At 64.3% G+C, this 19,912-nt stretch overlaps 1 protein-coding gene across 2 annotated transcripts in view; it reads right to left on the bottom strand.

Annotated features, from left to right (window-relative positions):
- Positions 1-1,509: 1,509 nt before the first annotated feature.
- The window catches only part of ASPG (asparaginase), a 29,924-nt gene continuing 11,521 nt past the window's right edge, over positions 1,510-19,912 (bottom strand). Inside the window, exons 5-16 of one of the 2 annotated variants that reach the window (XM_002825148.4) lie at positions 19,382-19,465; positions 18,406-18,532; positions 13,726-13,838; positions 12,912-13,094; positions 12,663-12,776; positions 11,949-12,071; positions 10,238-10,333; positions 9,787-9,950; positions 7,801-7,887; positions 5,498-5,597; positions 5,101-5,181; positions 1,510-4,581 (exon numbers count right to left, since the gene is read on the bottom strand). In XM_002825148.4, coding sequence (XP_002825194.3) covers positions 4,561-4,581; positions 5,101-5,181; positions 5,498-5,597; positions 7,801-7,887; positions 9,787-9,950; positions 10,238-10,333; positions 11,949-12,071; positions 12,663-12,776; positions 12,912-13,094; positions 13,726-13,838; positions 18,406-18,532; positions 19,382-19,465 — 1,293 coding nt within the window. In that variant the 3' untranslated portion in view covers positions 1,510-4,560. The remainder of the gene's footprint in view (positions 4,582-5,100; positions 5,182-5,497; positions 5,598-7,800; positions 7,888-9,786; positions 9,951-10,237; positions 10,334-11,948; positions 12,072-12,662; positions 12,777-12,911; positions 13,095-13,725; positions 13,839-18,405; positions 18,533-19,381; positions 19,466-19,912) is intronic. The other variant, XM_063715752.1, reaches the window with a different exon arrangement.

Raw genomic sequence — 19,912 nt, 5'->3', positions numbered from 1 at the left:
CCGACCGGTTTTTCCGGGCGGGGCGGCTCCCGGGCCCATAGGTCCCGCGACTGATCCTCCACGGCCCGGGGACCTGCTCCGCGCGCCCGCGCGGGGGTGGCCCTGACTCAGCGGCCGCCCCGCCCCACCCGGCGCCCCAGCCTCCAGCGCCCGGCATGGGCGCACCTGGCCTCCCGGGTTCTGGGTCCCCGCCGGGCCACGCCCGAACCGTCTGGTCTGGGCCGGGGGCGCTCGGGCGCACGGAGTGCCCTGGTTCCACCTGGGCAGGGTTGAGGCCCAGGGTGGCCCCAACAGGTGAGGACCAGCGCCCGACAGGAGCCCAGGGCCGCGCTAGCTCTCCGGTGGGTGTGGGGGCTGGGCTGGACACACCCGCCCCAGCCCCTCTCACTTCAAAGGGAACTTCGTGGGAGGGGGAAGGGGAGGGGTAAAGAGAAAGTGAAACTGGAGGGAGGGAGGTTTCTGCTTCTCAGACCCTGAACCCTGAAACCGCCCAGCAGGTTTCTGCTTCTCAGACCCTGAACCCCCACCCCGCAGCCCACAGGGGTAGCCCCGTACCTGCCTCCTCATTTCCCACGCGGGGGCAGGGACGCCCTACCCCCTCACACAGCAAGGACCTGCGCCTCGCTCCCCCCACTCAGAGCCCAGCCCCAAACGTCCTGGCGCAGCTGGCCCTGCCGGTCCTACCCACTTAGTCACCTGGAGGTGTCCAGGCCTGACCAGTGGCGCCTCCCAGGGACTCTGCTTCAGCAGAACATGGCAGCTGAGGGGAGGGCTCAGGCTCTAGGAAATACAGAGAAGTGGGGAGGTGACCCCCTTCAGCACTTGCCCCAAGTCTGGAGCCATTGGTGTGTCTGTATGGGGTTGGGCAGCAGGGTGGTGACCATTCATTCCAGTGCAGGGTGGTGACACGCCATCCCACCACCCGCCCAGCCAGCCAGGAGCCAAGAGCTCAGGAGCCAAGGCTGGCCCCAGACCAGAACACAGCCACCAGATCTGAGGGACCCCCTAGACATTTCCACATGTGCTGTGTGTGGCTCAGCTATCGCAGCCACCCTGGAAAGGGAATCAGAAAGGTTTTATTTTCATTTTGCAGTTGGGGAAACTGAGGCTCAGGGAGGGACAGTGACTTCTGGGGACTGCACAGCTCTTGGTGGTAGAGAAGGGATGACAGGCCTTGCCATCACTGCATCTGCGGGGCTCAGTGCCTGTGTGTGGAGTCCGAGGGGCTGCGGCATGGGGGTGGGGATGGAAGTGGGCATACGGGAGCTTGAGATCAAGAACAGGAGCTTGGGAGCTCCTCCCCCACCACAACTGCATGGGCAAGAAGAACCCACCTCTCTCTCTTTTTTTTTTTTTTTTTTTTTTTTTTGAGACCTAGTCTCGCTCTGTTGCCCAGGCTGGAGTGCAGTGGTGCGATCTTGGCTCACCGCAACCTCCATCTTCCCAGTTCAAGCGATTCTCCCACCTCAGCCTCCCAAGTAGCTGGGACCACAGACACAAACCACCACACCTGGCTAAGGTTTTTATTTATTTTTTAAGAGACAGGGTTTCACCACGTTGGCTGTTCTTAAACTCCTAGGCTCAAGCTATCCACCAGCCTCGGCCTCCCAAAGTGCTGGGATTGCAGGTGTGAGCCACCAAGCCTGGCCACCTCTCCTTAATTCTAAGCCCTGGTCTAGCCCAGTCCTGGGCAGACTCTTCCCGACACACAGCCACTTGGATAGGCTCTCCTTGCCCAGGTGGCTCCTGTAGCCAGCATCCAAGGGGACTGATGAGAGAGGACGGGGAGGAGGTGACAAGTACAAGCACCTGCAGTTCCCACCAGCAGCAGGAAATACTGAGGTGTGACCAGAAGGGGAACTTCCTAGCATACATGAGAAGTCTGGTTACCTCCAGCTGGGGAAGGGCGGTCCTGGAGGGCCCTCAACTGAGAAGTCTGATTTTAAGATAGAAAATGCTGGTAAAAAAAAAGACAGTAGTCGTGATGGAGAGATATTTCCCAGAGATAGCCCTGGGATCCAGGTGATTCGAGATGGGCTATAGGAACCAAGGCCTCCCCCAGCATGAAATTACCAGGTGTGAGTGACGCCACCCCACTGTGGGGAGGCGGGTCCCACACGCACCGGGCGCCCGGCTGTGCCTCATTCTTGTGTCTCCCATGGCCTCATGCCACAGCGAGAGACAAGGCGGCCCTGATTCACAGCCCAGCTCTGGCCTGTGCCAACGCAGAGCCCTGGGCGCAGGACGGGGCCACTCTGTGCCTTAGCTTCCTCAGCCATGAAGTGGGATAGACGGGGGCCCGGTGCCCTCCTACAGGCACAGTGGGGACGAAACACACCAACAAAGCGCAGGACACGAACGCTCCAAGCCTGTCTGTCCCGGCTGTTCCCACTGCACACCAGAGAGCCAGAGGCCTTGGGGCCAGGTCACTGCCCAGCGCAGAGCCCAGGGAGCCCCGAGCAGTGGCCCTGCACCTCGTGCCACTTCTGGGTGATGCTAGAGGAATCCCCTTACCCAGGGCCCCTCTGGCCTCTCCCCAAGGGGCACAAAACGGCCCCCAAGGAAGCTCCCAGACTCAAGCCTATGACTTCACAGCCTCCTGAGACACTGGCCCAGTCCCGGGGCTCCCTGTGGTAGGGCCCTACATCCCACGAGGGTTTGGAGGGGCCTGACAATGGGGGTCTGGCTGCCCAGCCTTGTGAGGAGCTCTCCGCATCTGCCCAGCCCCTGTGGCCCCCAAGCCATCTCTGCCGAACTCTATCAGTGACCCAGTTGGACAAAGGCCAGCTTGACAAATGCTCTCTGCGGGACAAGCAGGATGAGTGGGTGTTTCTATACTACAGGACACTCACCCCAGGCGTCAGTGGGTGTGTCTACACTGGCAGGTTGGCACCTGCTCTGGGAGGGTGCTGCCATGTGGGCTAATGCGAGCCACCTGCAGCTTTCACAACCTGGGGCTCTGAGGGCCTGAAGCAGCACTGAGCAGGGTGGCGTGAGCAACAGCCTCTGCCCAGCCCCTCGGGAGCTGAGGGAAGCAGGTGGGCACTGCCGTGTGCAGGAGCAACCGGGGAGACCAGGTGGGCTCAGCCCAGGGATGCCGGAGGTAGTCCCACCTCTTCTCACCTGCACCAGGCATTTGTCCAGATGCCCCACCGCCTCCCCCAAGGCCCCCCGAGGGTCCCGGCCATCCGGGGACAGCAGGGGCTCCTGGCTCTGGGGCCCGGTGCCACCCTTCCTCCACCTGCAGCCTCTCATGGGCCTCACCAGGGTGAGGAGCAAAGGCTTCCCCGGCCCTGCCATGCTCGCGTGGCATCACCTGTTGTGCAAGGCCCAGGCACACCTGTGTTGGGGTGAGGACAGCAAGGATGCCGGCGGCAGTACCAGCCAGGCTTGGGAACCAGGCTGAGGAGCCTGGGGTATGCCCAGGTGCCAAGGGCCAGCTCTGGGGTCACGCTTTTGCCCTCCTGGGCCTCCAGTCCAGGGGCCGGCCAAACAGAGGGACGGACAGGAACCGTCACCTGGGCAGGTAGAGAGGCCTGGAGGGAGGCAGCCTCCACACTCCTCACACCCAGCAAGAAGGGGTGAGGGGCCGGGGGCAGCAGCAGGGAGTCCCTGGCCATCCCAGGCCAGTGCATGGACACATGGTGGGGGCCAGGGGTCCACACCCCCGATTTCAGCCCCAGCTGAAAGAAGGCACGAGGCTGCCCCTGGCCTTGGAGCACCACCCCCACCGGGCAGCAGCAGGGCCCGCCCCACCCACCCACCTGCCCAGGCTGTGCAACCAGGCAGGCACAGGTCACCCCTCCCCTTACAGGGTGGCCTGGCTCACGGTGGAGGCTGCATCAGGAGCTTCAGGCAGAGCAGGGGCTGGAACGGTCCCGAGGGGCTCACCACCAGAGTGTGAAGCCCCCTTGACAGTCACGGGCTTCCACAGCCCCATGGAGCCCGGTGTGGCCCTGGCCTGAGAGGGGGGCCGGGTGCAGCGATGCTGGGGTGACAAAACCAGACAGCAACTGGGACGGGACTGTGAGGACTAAAGAGTTAAGCAGAAGCAGCATGCTCGTCCAGGGGTTGGAGGGCTGCCTGGAGGAGGGGACTTCAAGCCCAGAATGAAGGCGCAGGAGGTGAGGAGATGGGCAGAGGGTGTCTGGAGGAGGGACCAGCCTGGGCAAAGGCAGGGTGGCAGGAAGAGGGAGGGGCAGCTGGGAAAGGACCGCTTGGCCGAGTCACCTCCGTGCACCCCACCCCGCCCAGCTCACGCTCACAGCTGCCTCCGGAAGGATGGGCCAAGTGCCCACCCCCAGAGACCCCACAAAGCCTGGGCCTGACTCCCCACACACATCCACAGTCCCGGACCCAGACAGAGCCTCTCAGAGCCAGGCTGTACAGACCCGGTGAGGGGATGTCAGAGACTTTATTGCCATTCTGCCCAACAGAGGCCTTCAGGCTTTGCATGAGAGCAGGCTGGGAAGCAGCCCCAGCAGTGGGGTCATGCCTGAGACCCCTCCAGCCGGTCACGGGAGGAAGGAATGGCTTACACTGCAGCAGGACGGCTTCAGGTTAGACACCAGGCAGCACTTCCTGAAAACATGAAGGCTCCTGAGAAGGATACCCAGGTAGTGTGCGAAGGCAGGGCAGAGAGACAAGCCCAGGCACCCCGTCTGTGCGGTACAGCCCAAGAGCCTGAGCAAACCCAGCTTGAGACTATGGGAGGGCCACACAACCGAATGGGAATGGGGGTGTCAGCTGGGAACTGGCCTGGGAGACATACGGAAGTACCCAGCCTAGGAGGTCCCGGGGGGGGGCAGGGTGCAGGGGCAGGTAAGGGGATGCTGAGCCCTGGCTGGGCCCTCAGTGCTCAAGTCTGGTCAGTTCCTTCAGGAAGCCCTCCCTGACTGCTCCTTTCTCCTTCTCCTCACCTCTAAACTGTGTTCCACCCTGGACAACCCCAGGAGGGGCTCTGCAGACCCTAAACTGGCTGAGATCCATCTCAGCCTCCTCCGGTTCTGTCCCGCTTGGTTACGCCCCCCGAGCCGGGATCCAGCCCTGCACTAGAAGCTCAATGTGGGGGTGTCAGCCCTGCCTGGGGTGGGGACTTACTGGGCATGAGGCCTGGGCACCAACCGCACCCTCCAGGCTCTGTAGAAAGGCCACCACTGCCAGGTTCCCGGCTGCCTCTGCCTATGGGGAAGCAGTGGGGAGAGGCTGCCTTGGGGCCACTGATTAGCAGCCTGGCCCAAGGACCCCCATCCCCAGGATGCCCTCCCGTCTCCAGCCCACACACACAGGGCCCCAGCAGCTTCTCCACTCTCGTCACCCCCACCGCTCAGAGCCCCGGGAAGGGGACCCAGTCTGTGCGGGTCCTGCATGGGGAGGACCGGGCATTTGGGGGAGGGGCAGAGCGGGGAGGGGCAGAGCAGTGAGCTGGTGAATTGTCCAGGTGTCCTTCCTGGAGGTGGCAGCCTTTGGAGAGGGTGCAGGGGGTGGGGGCACTCACGACATGCAGGGCGCTGTGCCCATCATAGCCTGGCTGCCCCAGGTCAGCCCCTGCCTGCCACCACACCTGCAGGCCTTCGAGGTCGGCCCTGTATGCCAGCCTGGGGGTGGGGGCAGAGGAGGAGTTGTTGGGGCCTGCTGGGCACCTGTCCATCTGCCCACCTGCCTGTCCCCCAGGTGGCCTGGACACTCTTACAAAGCCAGCCCCAAACAGCTGACCCAGCAGCGACCTAGTCCTGGGGCAGGAGTCGCTGGGGGCCATCGGGCAGCCTGGAGCCTGGTTTCACCCAGTGGGTGGGACTGCGACTCAAGTCAAGGGTGCACATGCACAAACATACATGAACACACATGCACACACAGCGGCATCACAGCAGCATACATGCACACACAGGAGCACACAAGCACACACCCACACATGCACAAGCACACACCCACACATGCACACACACACAAGCATATGTGCACACACACAGGAGCTCATGCGCCTTTGCACACACATATGCATGCCCACCTGCCGAGCAGCCTACGCCAGTTTCGTGTTTCACAACACTGCTCTTCCCGGGGCGGGGTCCGCAAAGGTGGAAGTTTGAGGCAGCCCAGCGGTTCAGAGAGGGGGACACAGGAGGCACCCCGGGATAACAGTTGGCCCTGGACCCCGGCAGACTGCATGGGGGGTCCTGGCTGGGACAGGGGTCTGGGCCCACTTGCCCTGGAGTGGGGAGCACCTGCCAGGCCCTCGCCAGCTCCTTCTCACCCTGCCACCCTCCTGGGAAGAACTCACTCCCCACCTGGGGAGGCCAGGCGCAGGCCAGGTGGGGACCCGGCAGGGAAGGCTCCACCCACCCATGGTGTGCAGGGGCTGGGGGAAGTGGCCTGGTGAGGAAGGGGCTGTCCCCTTCTCCGGAGGGCCCTTAGGGACTCTGCACCTACCCAGGAAACAGCAGCAGCCCTGCAGTGGCACTGGGTAATCTCTGCGGTGAATCTGCTGGATGGCCTCACTGGCCCCTCCTGGACCTGCCCCAAGAGGCCAAGCTCCACACACACACTGGCCCCTAGGAAGGCCTGGCCGAGGGGCTCAAGTCTAGCCAGGAGCTCGGGCTGGCCAGGCCCACTTCCAAGCAGAGTCCTAGACCAGGGTTCTGGTCCCAGCTCCCACAGGACCTGACTACTGCCTCAGTTTCCCCATCTGTCAATGGAGCCAGCAAGGCCTGTCTGGAGTGCAAATGTGGACCAAGTCACCCCAGAAGTCCCTTCAAAAGCAAGACCAGGGGTTGTGGGCCGGTCCCAGAGGAGGAGTCAGAGCTGCTAGTCCTCCTCCTGCTGGGCAGGAGCCTGAATCCACTCCCCTCCCAGCCAGTGAGCCAAGCCCCTGCCATCACCCACTCCCCAAGCCTGGGACTCTGGACTTACAGGGACACAGACCCCGCCACTCACAGCACCCCCACCCCAGCCACCATCTGCACCTGGCCCAGGTCTCCTGCCTCCAACTCTCCCTTTTGGGTCCCTCGGAGTCGTCCTGGCCTCGGGCAGCCCAGGCGGGGCACAGGAGGCAGCGCCAAGTCACCAGGCACAAGGCATGGGGTGGGAGGCAGCGATTCTGGCTGCGGCGGACAGAGTAGGATCCCTGCATCCCTAGCCCACCTCCACCGACAACCAACACCCTCACTGAAGGCCTCCCTGCGCCTCAGTCTCTCCAACAATAACATGATGTTAGAAGGCCTGAGCCTGCCTCGGTGGTCACTCGGGCAGCGTGAGATCGGAAGGCACACTGGCCACTGGTGCCATGCGGCCAGCAGGTGGAGGCAGGGCCTAGGTCAGTTTATCCCAGGACAAGAACCACGCTGGGGAGAACAGAGCTCACCAGACCTATCACCTGCCAGGGGCTTCAGCTCCCCGGTGCCCCACCTGCCCCAACCTCCCCAAATGCAGCCCCAGCCACCCCCCAGCCCACACCCCAGCCCCCTCACACCCAACCACCAATTCCCATACCCCTCCTCAAGCCCACCACACACACACACACATGCAGGCACACACACGCATACACACATGCACACACGTGCACATACAGACACCCTTGCTGGACTGTTCGCTCAGCTGAAAACAACTCCTTCCCCTGCCCCATGACATGGTCCAGGGTAGACAGCTCTTCCCATCAGCCAGGCTGGTGCACACTGAGGTCAGCGGGCCTCGCCTCTGAAAGCCCCCACACCCTGACTCACTTATGCCTCCCAGCAGGTCTGGCTTCCCTTCCCCAAGCTATGTCCCCCACATCCCTGGAAGAGCAGGTGCTCTAGCTGCGCTCACCTGCACAGCTCCGTCCCTGCTTCCTCCAGCTCCTGGGTGGACAGGGAGGCCCCGGCTTCCCGCAGCAACCCAATGACACCCGGATGCCTGTGTGAGAATGAGCATGCTGACCTTCTGCCCTGGCCAGCCCAGCCCCGCTGTACCTCACTCAGGAGCCAGCAGGGCTCATGTCCTGTGCACAGGGACAGGGACCTGCCTGCCCAAGACTCCACAGCCCTAGCCTCAGACAAGGGCCCATCCCCCCATCCTCTGCCTAGGCCCATGCAACATCATCCCGGGATCCCACCACCTCCATTTGTCCAGTACTCCTTCTTAGGGCAGCTGAGGTCTGCAAGGGGTGGGGTCAACTCTGCGGCAGCCCCGCACCCAGCACCCAAGGGAGGGCATTGGTTGGTGCTAGCAGAATAGCTCCTCCCAGGGCAGTTTCCCTGACCCATTCCAAGGGGACAGCCCATTCCAGAGGACAGCCTTACATGAGCTGACTGGCCCCACTGCACACCCAAACGCTGATCACACCCCGTGGTGACCTCCTCAGCCAGGCGCAGCGGACACTGAATCAATCCGGCCGACTGCCCTTGGGGTGGAGTGGGGGCAGGGCACCCGGACAGTGGAGTCTGTGGGGGTGGGGTTGGGGCTCTAGCCAGGCCTTGGAGCAGAGGCACAAAGGCTGGAGGCCACACAGCCCGTTGCACAGGGTGACCTAACGATTGTGCCATAATCACTGGCCGTGCTCCCACCCCTGCAAAGCACCACAAATCCCCCCGTCACCCCATTTAGGGAGCCTGGGAATAGGTATGAGGCAGTGGCCTCCCCACACCCCACTCAGGCACAGCAGGGCCAGGCAGGCGGCCTCAGGGAGCCTGGCGGTGGAGCGAGGCTGGGAGACCGGTTGTGGGGGGTGCTGTGAGCCTGGTCCTGTGAGTTAGGAGGGGACGAGGGGGCGGGACTGTGTGAGCTCATCTCCGCCACCACCCACACCCAAGGACTCCCAGTCTAGAATCTCCAGTCCGGATCACCCCAGCCCTGCTTGGGGGGACCCTCACAGCCCCGCCCCCTCTTGTCCACCACCCTGTTCTCTCCTATTGTTTTGAGCACCCTGTCAATGCTCACAGGAGCGTGGAAAGAACCTTCTACCCCAGTCACCCACTTCACAAAGGGCACCACACCCCACCCCAGGGCTCACTGCTGGGGAGGGGAACCCACAACTGAACACATCAAGGTCACATGACCCCAGGCTCAGACACCCCGGCCTTCTCTCCATGGGACTCCTGAGCACTCCCTCCCCGAAAAGAACCCAGGGTCCTGCAGGCCAAGTCCTCCCACCCGCAGGGAGGAATCCCCAGGAGCCCTGGGATCTCTGAGCAGCCCCATGGGTCTGGGCAGCGGCACTGGCAGACAGGTCCTCGGCCTTCCCAGGCCCGGGGCTGCTGGGCGTCCAGGGGCAATAAAGAGTAGGAAGGGGAGACGGGACGCAGATCCCACCAGTGCTGGCCTCACCCCCCATGCAGGGGCACAGGCATACACTCCGTCTCTGCTGCTGCTCTGGACTTTGGGAAGAGACACCAGCCAGGGCTTGCTGGCGGGGGCAGGGGACCCCCACATGCATGGGCTGGGCCTGTCCTCCAGGGCCCAAGTTGCCTGTCACAGCCCCAGATCTGCTGCCACGTAGCCTGCTTTTTATTGACCGCGTCTGGCTGCTGGGCCAGGACCTTCTGCCCCACCTCCACCCCAGACCCCCATACCCATAGCTGCACAGAGATGACTCAGGAGCACCGGGTCCTCCCGGCTTTGTCCATAACATTTTTGTTTTCTAGGAACTCTGGGCCGGAGTCTTACTGGGCCCCGGGCTGCGGGGGCAGCCTTTAGGAAACAGGTGTCCTCCACCTCTCCCAGCCCAGCCCCGGGAGGCTGTTTGAGTGCAGGAGCCCATAGCTTCTCTGTGCCCACCTGTCCAAGGCAGCTCTGTGCAGCCCCTAGCCCCATTACCTGCCCCGCACGGCCAGCAGCAGCGGGCTGAAGCCGTCTGTGTCCCGGGTGTTCACATCCACACCTCTCTGCAGCAGCATGGTGACTGCCTCTGCGTGGCCTCCCCGGGCGGCCGCGTGCAGTGGGGTTTGGCCGTTAAAGTCCACCAGGCCCAGGTCACTGCCCTGGAGTGACACAAGGACATGCGACTCCTGAGGGAGGCCCAGGTGGGGCCAGGTAGGCCATGGGGAGGGTGGGGTCCCTCTGAGGGTAGGGCCCAGCACAGCCCCTGCACCCACCCTCAAAGCCTCAGTGAGACCCCACAAGCTGGCAGGACAGTCCTGCTGCCCAGTCTGGCTGACAAGGGCTTAGTGTGGTCAGTGGGTGGATGAAAGGCCGTCCTGCCTACAGGGTTCAGAGCCCCTGGGCCAGGAGTGGCTGGGGCTGGGCCCCCAGGGTGAGGGAGGCTCACCAGCTCCACAAGCGCCTGCAGCGCCTCCAGGTCACCGGCGTGGGCAGCAGCACAGGCCAGGCTGGGCATCAGGGCATTGCGCAGGGCATCTGCCTCCTAGGTGGGGAAGGCGGCACCCTGGGACCCACGCCTCCCTTTGGCATCTGGTGGAACTGGCAGTCCCTGGTGCTGTGTGACCCCTGCCAGCCCACACACAAGGGCCCGCAGATCCCAGTGCGTGGGTGAGAAGGAACCTGAGCTGCCACGTCGGAAGGCCTGGGGTTGAGCCTCACCACCCCACCCCACCCAGGCCCACCTAGGACCCCTTCCCCTGGAGCTAAGGCCAGGCCATGAGACCACCATCCAGCCCTGTCCCCAAAGGGTGTGTGGCCCAGTGCCTGCTACCCACCCTCCAAGACTCCCGTCTGGTCCCACCGCTGTCAGGACGGAATCGTAAGTCACCCGCGTAAGGAGAGCATGAGAAGCGGAGCCAGTCCCCTCCCCTGGAAGGAAGGTCCTGTTCCCACAGCTGCACCTTCCCAGAAGAGCCACCTGCCCCCAGCACCGGGCACCCAGGAGCTCCCCAAGACGCCAAAAGGCCACGGTCCTGGCAGAGGCCCCCAGGGGCCACCTTACCCAGCGGTCCTGGCAGAGGCCCCACAAGGGCCACCATACCCAGCGGTCCTGGCAGAGGCCCCACAGGTGCCACCATACCCAGCGGTCCTGGCAGAGGCCCCCAGGGGCCACCATACTCAGCGGTCCTGGCAGAGGCCCCACAGGGGCCACCATACCCAGCGGTCCTGGCAGAGGCCCCACAGGGGCCACCACACCCAGCGGTCCTGGCAGAGGCTCCACAGGGGCCACCATACCCAGCGGTCCTGGCAGAGGCCCCACAGGTACCACCACACCCAGCGGGCACAACGTGGCCTGGTGACAAGGCTGCTGCCTCTGGCCTGCCTCCCTACAGCATTCAGGCCCCATGCAGTCACCCTAATAATAGGCATGCACGCCAGTCCTTTCCATCTGCCCGTCACCCGCCCCAGCAAGTGGCAGTTGCAGCACATGGCTCACAAGACAGGTCCATCCCTATGGGGGGAAACTGAGGCACTGAGGCTGGGGCAGGACCCCAGGCAGTGGGGAGCAAGGCTGTCTGGCCTGCCAGGCCCCATGTCAGGCCTGGATGCTTGGCCCAGCAGCCAAGCGGGCATGATGCGGGGTCCAGGGAGGCCCCATCCCCCTGAAGACCCCAGGCCTCAAAAGCCCCCCTTCCTAGGTCTGGGCACCCCAGTTGTGCAGGGGACGTGCTCAAAGGCTGGCCCTCACCTCCGGGTTCAGGTGGGGGCCTGGAACCCCTGGTACTCAGAGCCTGGGAGAGCCCAGAGCAAGCACCGCCCCCACTCACCCGCCCTTCTTCTGGACAGGCAGCTCCCAAGGCAGCCCCGCACTAAGGCAGCACTGCCAGTCAGAAGGCAGCGACCTGCCGAGCCCCGGCCCCAGCCTCCCTGCTGTGTGCCCACCGCCTGGCCCTTCCTGGCTCCTACCCTATGGACCCTGCAAACCTTCCTTGCTGCAGACCCCAAATCCTCCTCCTGGGCCCCAGAACCCGGGTGTGCCTAACTGTTTGGGCTGGAGTGATGGCTACAGGGGCTCGTGCCTGCCTGGTGCATCCCAGGGTGACCAAGAGGGTGCACAGCCCCCAGCTGCCACTCAGGCCCGTGTCCCACGCCATTACCTGGCTGCCGTTCAGACTGAGGAGCCAGGAGACCCCACGGCCCAGTGTGTTGCCCTGCAGTGAGGGCCGGCGCTCTTCCACCGAGGGTGGCGTCATCTCCCCACGAAGGTCCTTGGTCAGCAGCTGGGGGAGAGAACAGAGGCGAAGTGGCTCTGCCAGGGCTGGATGGGCAGCCCAGAACAGCCTGGAGGTTCAGGCTACCCGGGCACAGGCAGGGGTTGCCCTGGGCCTGAGCCTCGGCCATGTGTGCTTCATCCCTTGGGCCAGAGTGGGCCGGGTCCCCTCACAAGGCCAGCCCCACTCCCCGGCCCTACCAGCTCAGGGTCTCCAGGGGCCCCAAAGCCTCTGCCCAGCCCCAGGGGCTGGCAGCCCAAGGGTCTGGGGCCAGCTGTGTCTGAACCCCACCCTCCAAGAAGAGTGGACAGCAGGAGAGGATTTCCTGGTGACAGTTAGGGGAGCCTCAGGTCTCCATGCAGGCTGAGAAGGCACAAGGACAGGCAGAGCCTGGGCTGGGGGTCCGGTGAGGGCTGTGGGGAGCCTGGGCCCAGAGCTGCCCTTCCCCACTATAGGGAGCCACATCCCTCCCCTTCCCAAACAGGACACACCCTGGGCCGGCCCCCAGGCTCTTCCAGCATCGCCCCAGACATGCCCCTGGGAGCCAACTGACATGCCTGTGCACACCGAGGGTTGCCCACAGCCCGAGAGCGCCCGCACCTCCTTCCTGTCATCCAGGCTCAGCCCTGGCTGGCCCAGCACATACGATAGCTTGGCCAGGGCGGCCTCCGATGTCATGTCGAAGCCTGAGATGACGCCGGCTCCCGCCATGGCCTGTGAGGAGGGGGTGTGTGGGCAGGAAGGGCAACTCACCACGGCCCCCTGCCCATGAGGGGTGGGTCAGAGCCCACCTCTGCCAGGCCCTCAGGCTGTCCCCTTCCCCGCCAGGCCCTGATCTCCCGGCACTACCATGCCAGCTGCATAGTCTGTGGTCACAGCCCCCTGGAGGCAGTGGGTACAGTTGACGATGACCAGGCCGCGCTCGGTGGCCACCCGCAGCTCCTGCAGCAGGTCGGGCTTGGTGGGTCCGTTCCCCGAACCGAAGGTCTCCATGACCATACCCTTCAGGGGGGGCTGCAAGAAGGCCCGAACCTGTGGGGCGGTGGGGTGGGGGCTGGATGGTGAGGGTCTCTGCCCTCGGCAGCACTGAGACTTGCCCCGTGCCCTCCCAAGGAGGGGGACCCCAAGCCAGGGGCAGCTGGTGCCTGCTCTGCTCCCGGGACAGTGGGGTTCCTGGCAGGCGTGCATGGCTGCTGGCACCTGGAGGGCCTGCTCCCCCCACATTCTCCCAAAGGGTCACCCTGTCTGTAGGGACGAAGGCTTTGTGTGACACAACGCCGTGGAAACACTTCAGAGAGGTGGGAGAGGAACCAAGAAAGCCATCAGAGGCCCCAGCGCAAACACCCTCGTCCAGCACAGCAGGGGCGGCTCCCAGCCAGCTGGAATCTGCAGGAGGATGCTGCCTCTAGAAAAGCACGGACGGAAGACCCCGTTCTGGCTGTGAGCTGCGCCCCAACCCTGCCCACTCCCCAAGAAGCTGGAAAGCGCCACGACCGATGACAGGGGACAGGGCCTGGGGCTGGTGGGGCCACATTGCAGACATCTCAGGTCCATGCGGGGTCTGCACTGGCTGGTGAGGGCCCCAGGGAGCCTGAGGGCCATGGGAGCTGCAGAGGGCTGGGGCTCAGGGCTGTAGGGGCAGGATGGCCGGGGCGGTCCCTACCAGGGCGGCAGGGATCCCAGGGTAGAGGCGCAGCAGGCCCACGTCCTGCTCCATGCTGCTGTGCACCACCAGCCCAGCCTTCCTGTCGACCTTCCGCACCAGCTCCCTGTTGACTGAGGACAGGGAAGGGCCTGTGTGGTGCCTTCAGGCCTTCCACCAGCCGAGACCCCAGCCCAGCGCCTGGCCCTCTGCACAGGCCGCCTCCTCCCTTGTTTTCAGAGCCCTGAGCCTTCGCGGCTTAGCCCCCTTGCCCTGTCTCCTCTCTGGAAGGCAAACCGTCCCATGCTTCGGCGCAGTCAGGCCTGTGCCAGGCTCCGCAGCGTGCACAGGGCTGCGGGAGGAGGCACTCGTTGGCCAGAAAGAGACCGATGGCCGAGCAACGGGCAACACAGTCTCAAGGGTGAAGCCCAGGGAATCTCCGCTGGCCAGGCGAGGGGGCAGGAGGGTCCTGCAGAGATGGAGGCCCGGCTGTGTCTTGCAGGCCACATGGGGGCGTCGGTCGGGCGCAGAGGCGAGGAGGGCAGGCGTGCCCAGCTGGGGAGCCACCAGCAGTCACTGCGCTGGGTCACAGGCGTGGGGCAGCATCGTCAAACCAGCCAGCCTCCTCTGCCCCTTGACGGGCACCCACTGTGCCCACTGCCCACCGGGTCAGTGGTTGAATGAGTGAACAAATGGACTTTCGGACCCCTCACCTCTGGGGAGAGAAGGCCTCTATCCAGTTCACCCCAAAATCCTAATGTGTGCCCATCACCCCCTCCCCACACCCAGGGTGGGTGATGGTGGCGGTGCAGGCTCCAGGTAAAGTGGGGAGGGATGGATATTTGGGGTCAGTGCCCGTTGAACCCGTCCATGCAGAGGGGCTCTCCAGAGGACACGCCTGTCCTCGAGCTGAAGGCCGCCACTCTGGCAGCACTCGACTCCCCAGGGTTCTGCCGACCTTCCTGCTCCACTGTGGGTGGAGGTGGGAGGCTGATGCTGTAAGCCCGGCCCCCAAATCCTCAGAGGCCAGCGCCAAGGATGGGGTCCATTCCCTCTGCCCCTCTCCACACTCATGGCAGCCTCCAGCAGAGCAGGGCTGGACACCGGGGACTCCCACCGCACTGTGCGGTGTCAGAGCCTGCCCAGGGCAGTAAACACCCCGGAGGCTGGAGAGCCCAGCCCAGGGAAACCAAGGCCCAGGGGTGGGGAAGGGCCTGGGTGCCTGGAGAGCCCAGCACAGTGCTGGGACAGGAACCCGGGCAGGAGGACCCCCGCACAGGGCTCTTCGTCCTGCCCACAGGGAGATGTCACCCACGTGTCTCCGGCCGCTTCCACCAGAGCAGCTTGCATGCAATAAAAAGGACTTTCCTGGCACGGTGGAGCTGAAGCGGGTAGATGTGGGGTGCTGCGGATGAAAGAGGGGGGAGCAGAGACCTGGCAGTGAGGCTTCCACCCCCACCAGAGCCCACAGCATCAGTCAGCCCCACACGATGGCAGCATGAGATGCCCTTTAACTGAGGGCGTGTGTCTCAGCCGGACAAGCAGATAAGGCGTCAGGACAGGGAAGGAGGGGGCACCGCTGCCACCGGCAAAGAGTTATGGCTGAGAGGGGGCTACACAGAGACAAAGAGGGCCCACGCCCAACCCTCACTGACCTCCCGCCTCCTGAGACTCTGTGGAGACCACCCCTGGGATCCCAGTCCTTCCTGTCCAGGCCTGCTGGAGGCCAGGGGAAACGTGACCCCACGCCCGGGGGCAGAGAGGAGCGGTGGTGGCTCTATGGCCCGGCGAGGCCTGCTGGCTCAGCCCCTTAACCCCAAGAGGGGCTATGGCCCTGTTTTACAGATACGGGAGCTCAGCACAGGAGCCGAAGGGTGTAGTCTGCGGCCTCAAAGCTGGATGCAGCACAGCTGGGGTGGCTGGGACATGTCTGGGAGGGAGGTGGCTTCTCCCAGTGCACAGAGGAGGGCTCTGGGGCTCTCCGTTGGGGTGACCCAGCGTAAGGACCCATGGCTGGTGAGTGACAGGCCTGGCCTAACCCCACAGCCATGTCCACTTCTCCACCCTCCTCTGCTCCAAAGGCCCCAGCAGAGTGGGCCAAGGCCAGGGTTCAGCACAGAAGGGTAAGTGTGCAGGATTTGCCTGGGAGTGACAGTGTGTTCTCCTCAGACACATGGAAAGGACAGGGCCAGCAGGGCCTCCTCCAGCCTCCCACGCACCCCCCCACCCCTTGGCGCTGAGCCAACTGTGGACAGGAGCATCAAGCCCGCCCATGTCTCCTGGACCAGCCCAGCCCCTCACTTCCCAGACAGTAGGTAAAAAGCCCAGGACAAGCCCTCGACAGGGTGCTGGCAGCTGGCATCCCAGCCCAGGCTGGCACTGCTACCCCCAGCTGGCTCAGAGAGGCTGAGGGTGCACACTGCCAACCCGTGCCCCTCCCCAGGGGCCCCAGCAGCCACGCCCTGGGCAAGGCCTGAAGTTTCTCAACACCAGGTGCCAGAACCGGCCCGGCAGCCTGGCATCAGGTTCCCACACCCACACGCACGTGGGAAACACTCAGGGGTGGGGGGCTGGGGCCAGGGCAGCCTCCCACCCAGACCAGCCTTAGTGCTGCGCCCAGGAGCTGATCCTCGGCCCTGGGCCTGAGGCCGGTGTGTCTTGAGCCTCGTGGCCTGCCCGGGCTTAGTACCCGGTGCTGGCGGAGTCCCTGGAATCCGGAGCACGGTCCTCTATGCACTGCCGGGGCGGGGTCCACCCACCAGCAGAAGCTCCACTCCTGAGCCCCAGATAAGGTGTGAATCAGGCCCCATGGGGGAGCCGGGCCTGCAGGGCACCGCCCACACCTCTTGCTGCTCCTTCTCCCTGGGCTGGAGGGGCCGAGTGCCAGCATCCAGCATGGGCAAGCAAGCCAGTACCCGACCAGCACCAGCTCACAAGCCACCTCTTCCAAGAAGCCTTTCAGGCTGCTCTGGCCCTCGGTGAGGAAGTGGACCCCTGCCCAAGCCCCTGAGACCCGGTGTGCTGCACACACGGTAGACACACTGATGTGTTCTGGGCCTCACACTCCCTAGAAGGTGCTCAAGGGAGCAGCAGGAAGAAGGGATGGGGTGTGAGCCCAGGACAGGAGACAGTGCACAGGCTTGAGTCGGTGCCTCCCTGTGGGAGCCTGCCTCTCTCTGCCTCCATTCCTCACCTGTAGAACCAGGCAGTTTCCTCTGTCCTGTCCTGCTGAGGGGCCCTGGGGCAACAAGCAAGTCAGCCACCGAGCCCAGACTCCCACATGCTGCCTTGTCTTGAGATCCAAAGATGCCGGGGACTTTCGGAATCATTTGCCTCCACCCGTTTCTGCAGATGGCCCCACAGCCAGACATGCCCAGAGCCCCTCCTGTCCCCCGGCTTCTGGTGGATGCTCCAGGAAGGTCCCTGCCCTGCCAGACCCTTCCCAGGGCCCCCTCATGCCAGGCCCTGGGGCTCCCCAGGGTCCTTGCCTGTGTCTGGGAAATCTTCCGGGAAGCTGTGCCCCAGCAGCCCATAGCCCAATGCTTTCTCCAGGAGGGTCTGCTCCTCCTTAAAATGGGGGAGTGGGGAGCCTCTGCTGCACCGGGAGATTCCCTAGGAAGTGCCTCCTCAGGCGTCCAGTGACCTTGTGGGCCTGACCCACCAGCCCGCCATGGCCCAGGCCTGGACAGAAGCCCAGCATGGGTGAGGGGGCGCCTGCACCCCACCCCACCCCAGACAGGAACAGCTGCTTTGGTCCTGGGCAGGCAGCCCCACCCAGCCCCGGGCAAGGTGTCAAATGCTCCCAAAGGAAGCCCAGTGCTGCCAAGCCCTGGAGCCTCCCCCGGGCTGGACCCCACCTCAGTCCATCAGGATGAGACACAGGGCAGATCTGGGGTTCCCTCGAAACAGCAGGGGGCCAGGGCAGGCAGGAGGCATCGCGCAGGAGGGAAGGGACGCTCCAGCCGCCTCAAGGAGGGGTGCTGGGGTGGGGTCAGAAGGACTGGCCATGCCGGCCGTGGACCTGGAGCAGGCAGGGGCCGGGTAGAGTCCAGGAAGCAGGGGCTCCCTCAGCAGCAGCACATCCCAGATGGAGAGACGGTAGGCCAGGGAGGGACTCCCGGGCAGGCCATTGGAGTGGCCCTGCATCTCAGGTGAGGCCTGGCAGGGCACCGGTCTCTGAGAACAAGCTCCAAGGCTGCTCCTACAGCCAGGGCCAGGGAGCGGGCTGGGCCCCCCGCCAGGGGGAAGCCTCAGGACACAGGACCGCTCGAGTCAGCCCCACAAGGATGGCCAGGCTGCCCGCCAGAACCAGAGGACAGAAAGACTCCCTGAAACTCCTGGGGACGAGGCTACGGCACACAGAGGTGCAGCAGAGCCAGGTGGTCACTGAGGACCTCCTAGGCCTGGGGCCAGTGGTTGGGCAGGACACACGAGGGCCAGATGCCCCAAACCTCTCTTCCAGGCCTCCCGCCTCTGAGCCTGCAGGGACCTGTGGAGGCCCCCACCTCTGCAGCCACCCAACAGCCCTGTCCACGTAGCCCTGGCTTCCCCACAGCCCAGGGCAGAACCAAGCCAGGGCAAGTCAGAACCAAGCATGGTGCTCTCAAATTCTGCTGAGTCCCAGCCACGAGCTCCCTGCAGCAGCCCCTCACCCAGCACCAGCACTGGGCAGGCACCTGGCCCTGCTCTTAAGGGGCTTACTTGTGATGTCAGCACCCACTGTGGCCAGAGGCAGCAGGTTCGGGGAGCAGAAGGCCGCGAACCTCCGAGCGTCCACCTTGGTCGTCCGGTTGCCCCGAAACAGCTGATTCTGGAAGAAGAGGCAGACCTGCAGGAAGGGAGCGACAGAGTTCAGAGCAGTGGCCACCCTGTCCCCGACCCCTCTGCCCTCCAGCTTCCTCCCTGCCATCAATGGGGTGCCCAGACCCAGGGGGAGGCGGGACTGTAACCCCACCCACCGCAGGCAGAGACCCTCCTGGGAGCAGGTACTGCCCCTCTCGGGCCCTTTCCTGCCCTGCCACCTACCCCTGAGCCTGCAGGGGCCTGGGGACCCCAGGGCCTGGGGCGTGCAGGTGGCTGGGTGGCAGGAGGGTACCGTACTTCCTTCCCTTCCCACCTGCACTGCCCCCACCCCTGCTTCTTAGAGAGCCCTGAGAACTCATCCCAAAGGTACAGCGAGCACAGCTGATGCTGGAGGCCCCTGCCCACGGTGAACGGGAGTCCCTGAGGCCCATGATCAGGAGCCTGTGTCGGGGCTCTAGTCAAGCTGCTCAAGAGCCTTGGGTAAAGCCCCTGCCCCAGGGCAGGGGAGATCTTTGCACACTCCTTCCTGGGGCGCCACAGGAAACAGGGAAAGACATGGAGGAGGGAAAGTGACACCCTTCAGAGCCCTGCTGGCTGCAACCTATTTTTATAGAAACTTCCATACATATCTCTAACGTAAAACTTCCATACGTATCTCTAATGTAAAACTTCCATACGTATCTCTAATGTAAAACTTCCATACGTATCTCTAATGTAAATATCCACAACATAAGATCTAGAAGACAGTGCACCCAGCTATCGGCAATGGCGTCTGGGGAGGGGGCCGGGGGGACTTTGTTTCCTGGCTGCTCTCCGGGCTCCCGCCCCCGCCCCCGCCCCACCTGCCCCGCCTCCACGTGCGCCAGGCAGGTACCTCTGGGATCACATACTGGCCGGCCATGAGCAGTGCCCCCAGCAGGTTCTCACGGCCGTCGCTCCACAGGGCATGGATGGGCACCTGGGGGAGAGGCCACAGAGGAGCTGAGGCCTGGGAAGCCCAGAAGCCCAAGATGTCTGGCTCATCTCTTCAGATAAACCCCCAGACCCAGCCCAGGAGCCCCAGGTGGGGTGTGGGAAAGAGGACAGGCAGGCTTGGACTGCAGCGGGCAGCCTGGAGATGGGTGCCTTGGGGGAACGGGGCACTCAGAGGAGCTGGGCAGTAAGCCCGTCTCCAAGGCCGCCAACAACAGCTGTCCCTGCAGACGATGCCAGCCTGCACCCAGGGCCTCAACCCGCCCACCAGCTCCCTCTACAGGTCCAAGAGCCCAGTGCTGGCAGCAGGGGCCAGCCGGTCCCCATACTGGAGAACGCATCACAGGCCTCCCACCACAGCCGCCCTGTCCAGCTCCCTCGCTACCCCAGCAGAACTGTGGGCTGGAAGGAGGGTGGTGGGGGTGAGGGGTGG

Source organism: Pongo abelii, chromosome 15 (genome assembly GCF_028885655.2).
Source record: "Pongo abelii isolate AG06213 chromosome 15, NHGRI_mPonAbe1-v2.0_pri, whole genome shotgun sequence".
NCBI lineage: Eukaryota > Metazoa > Chordata > Mammalia > Primates > Hominidae > Pongo > Pongo abelii.
This window is presented reverse-complemented; position numbering and strand designations above follow the sequence as displayed.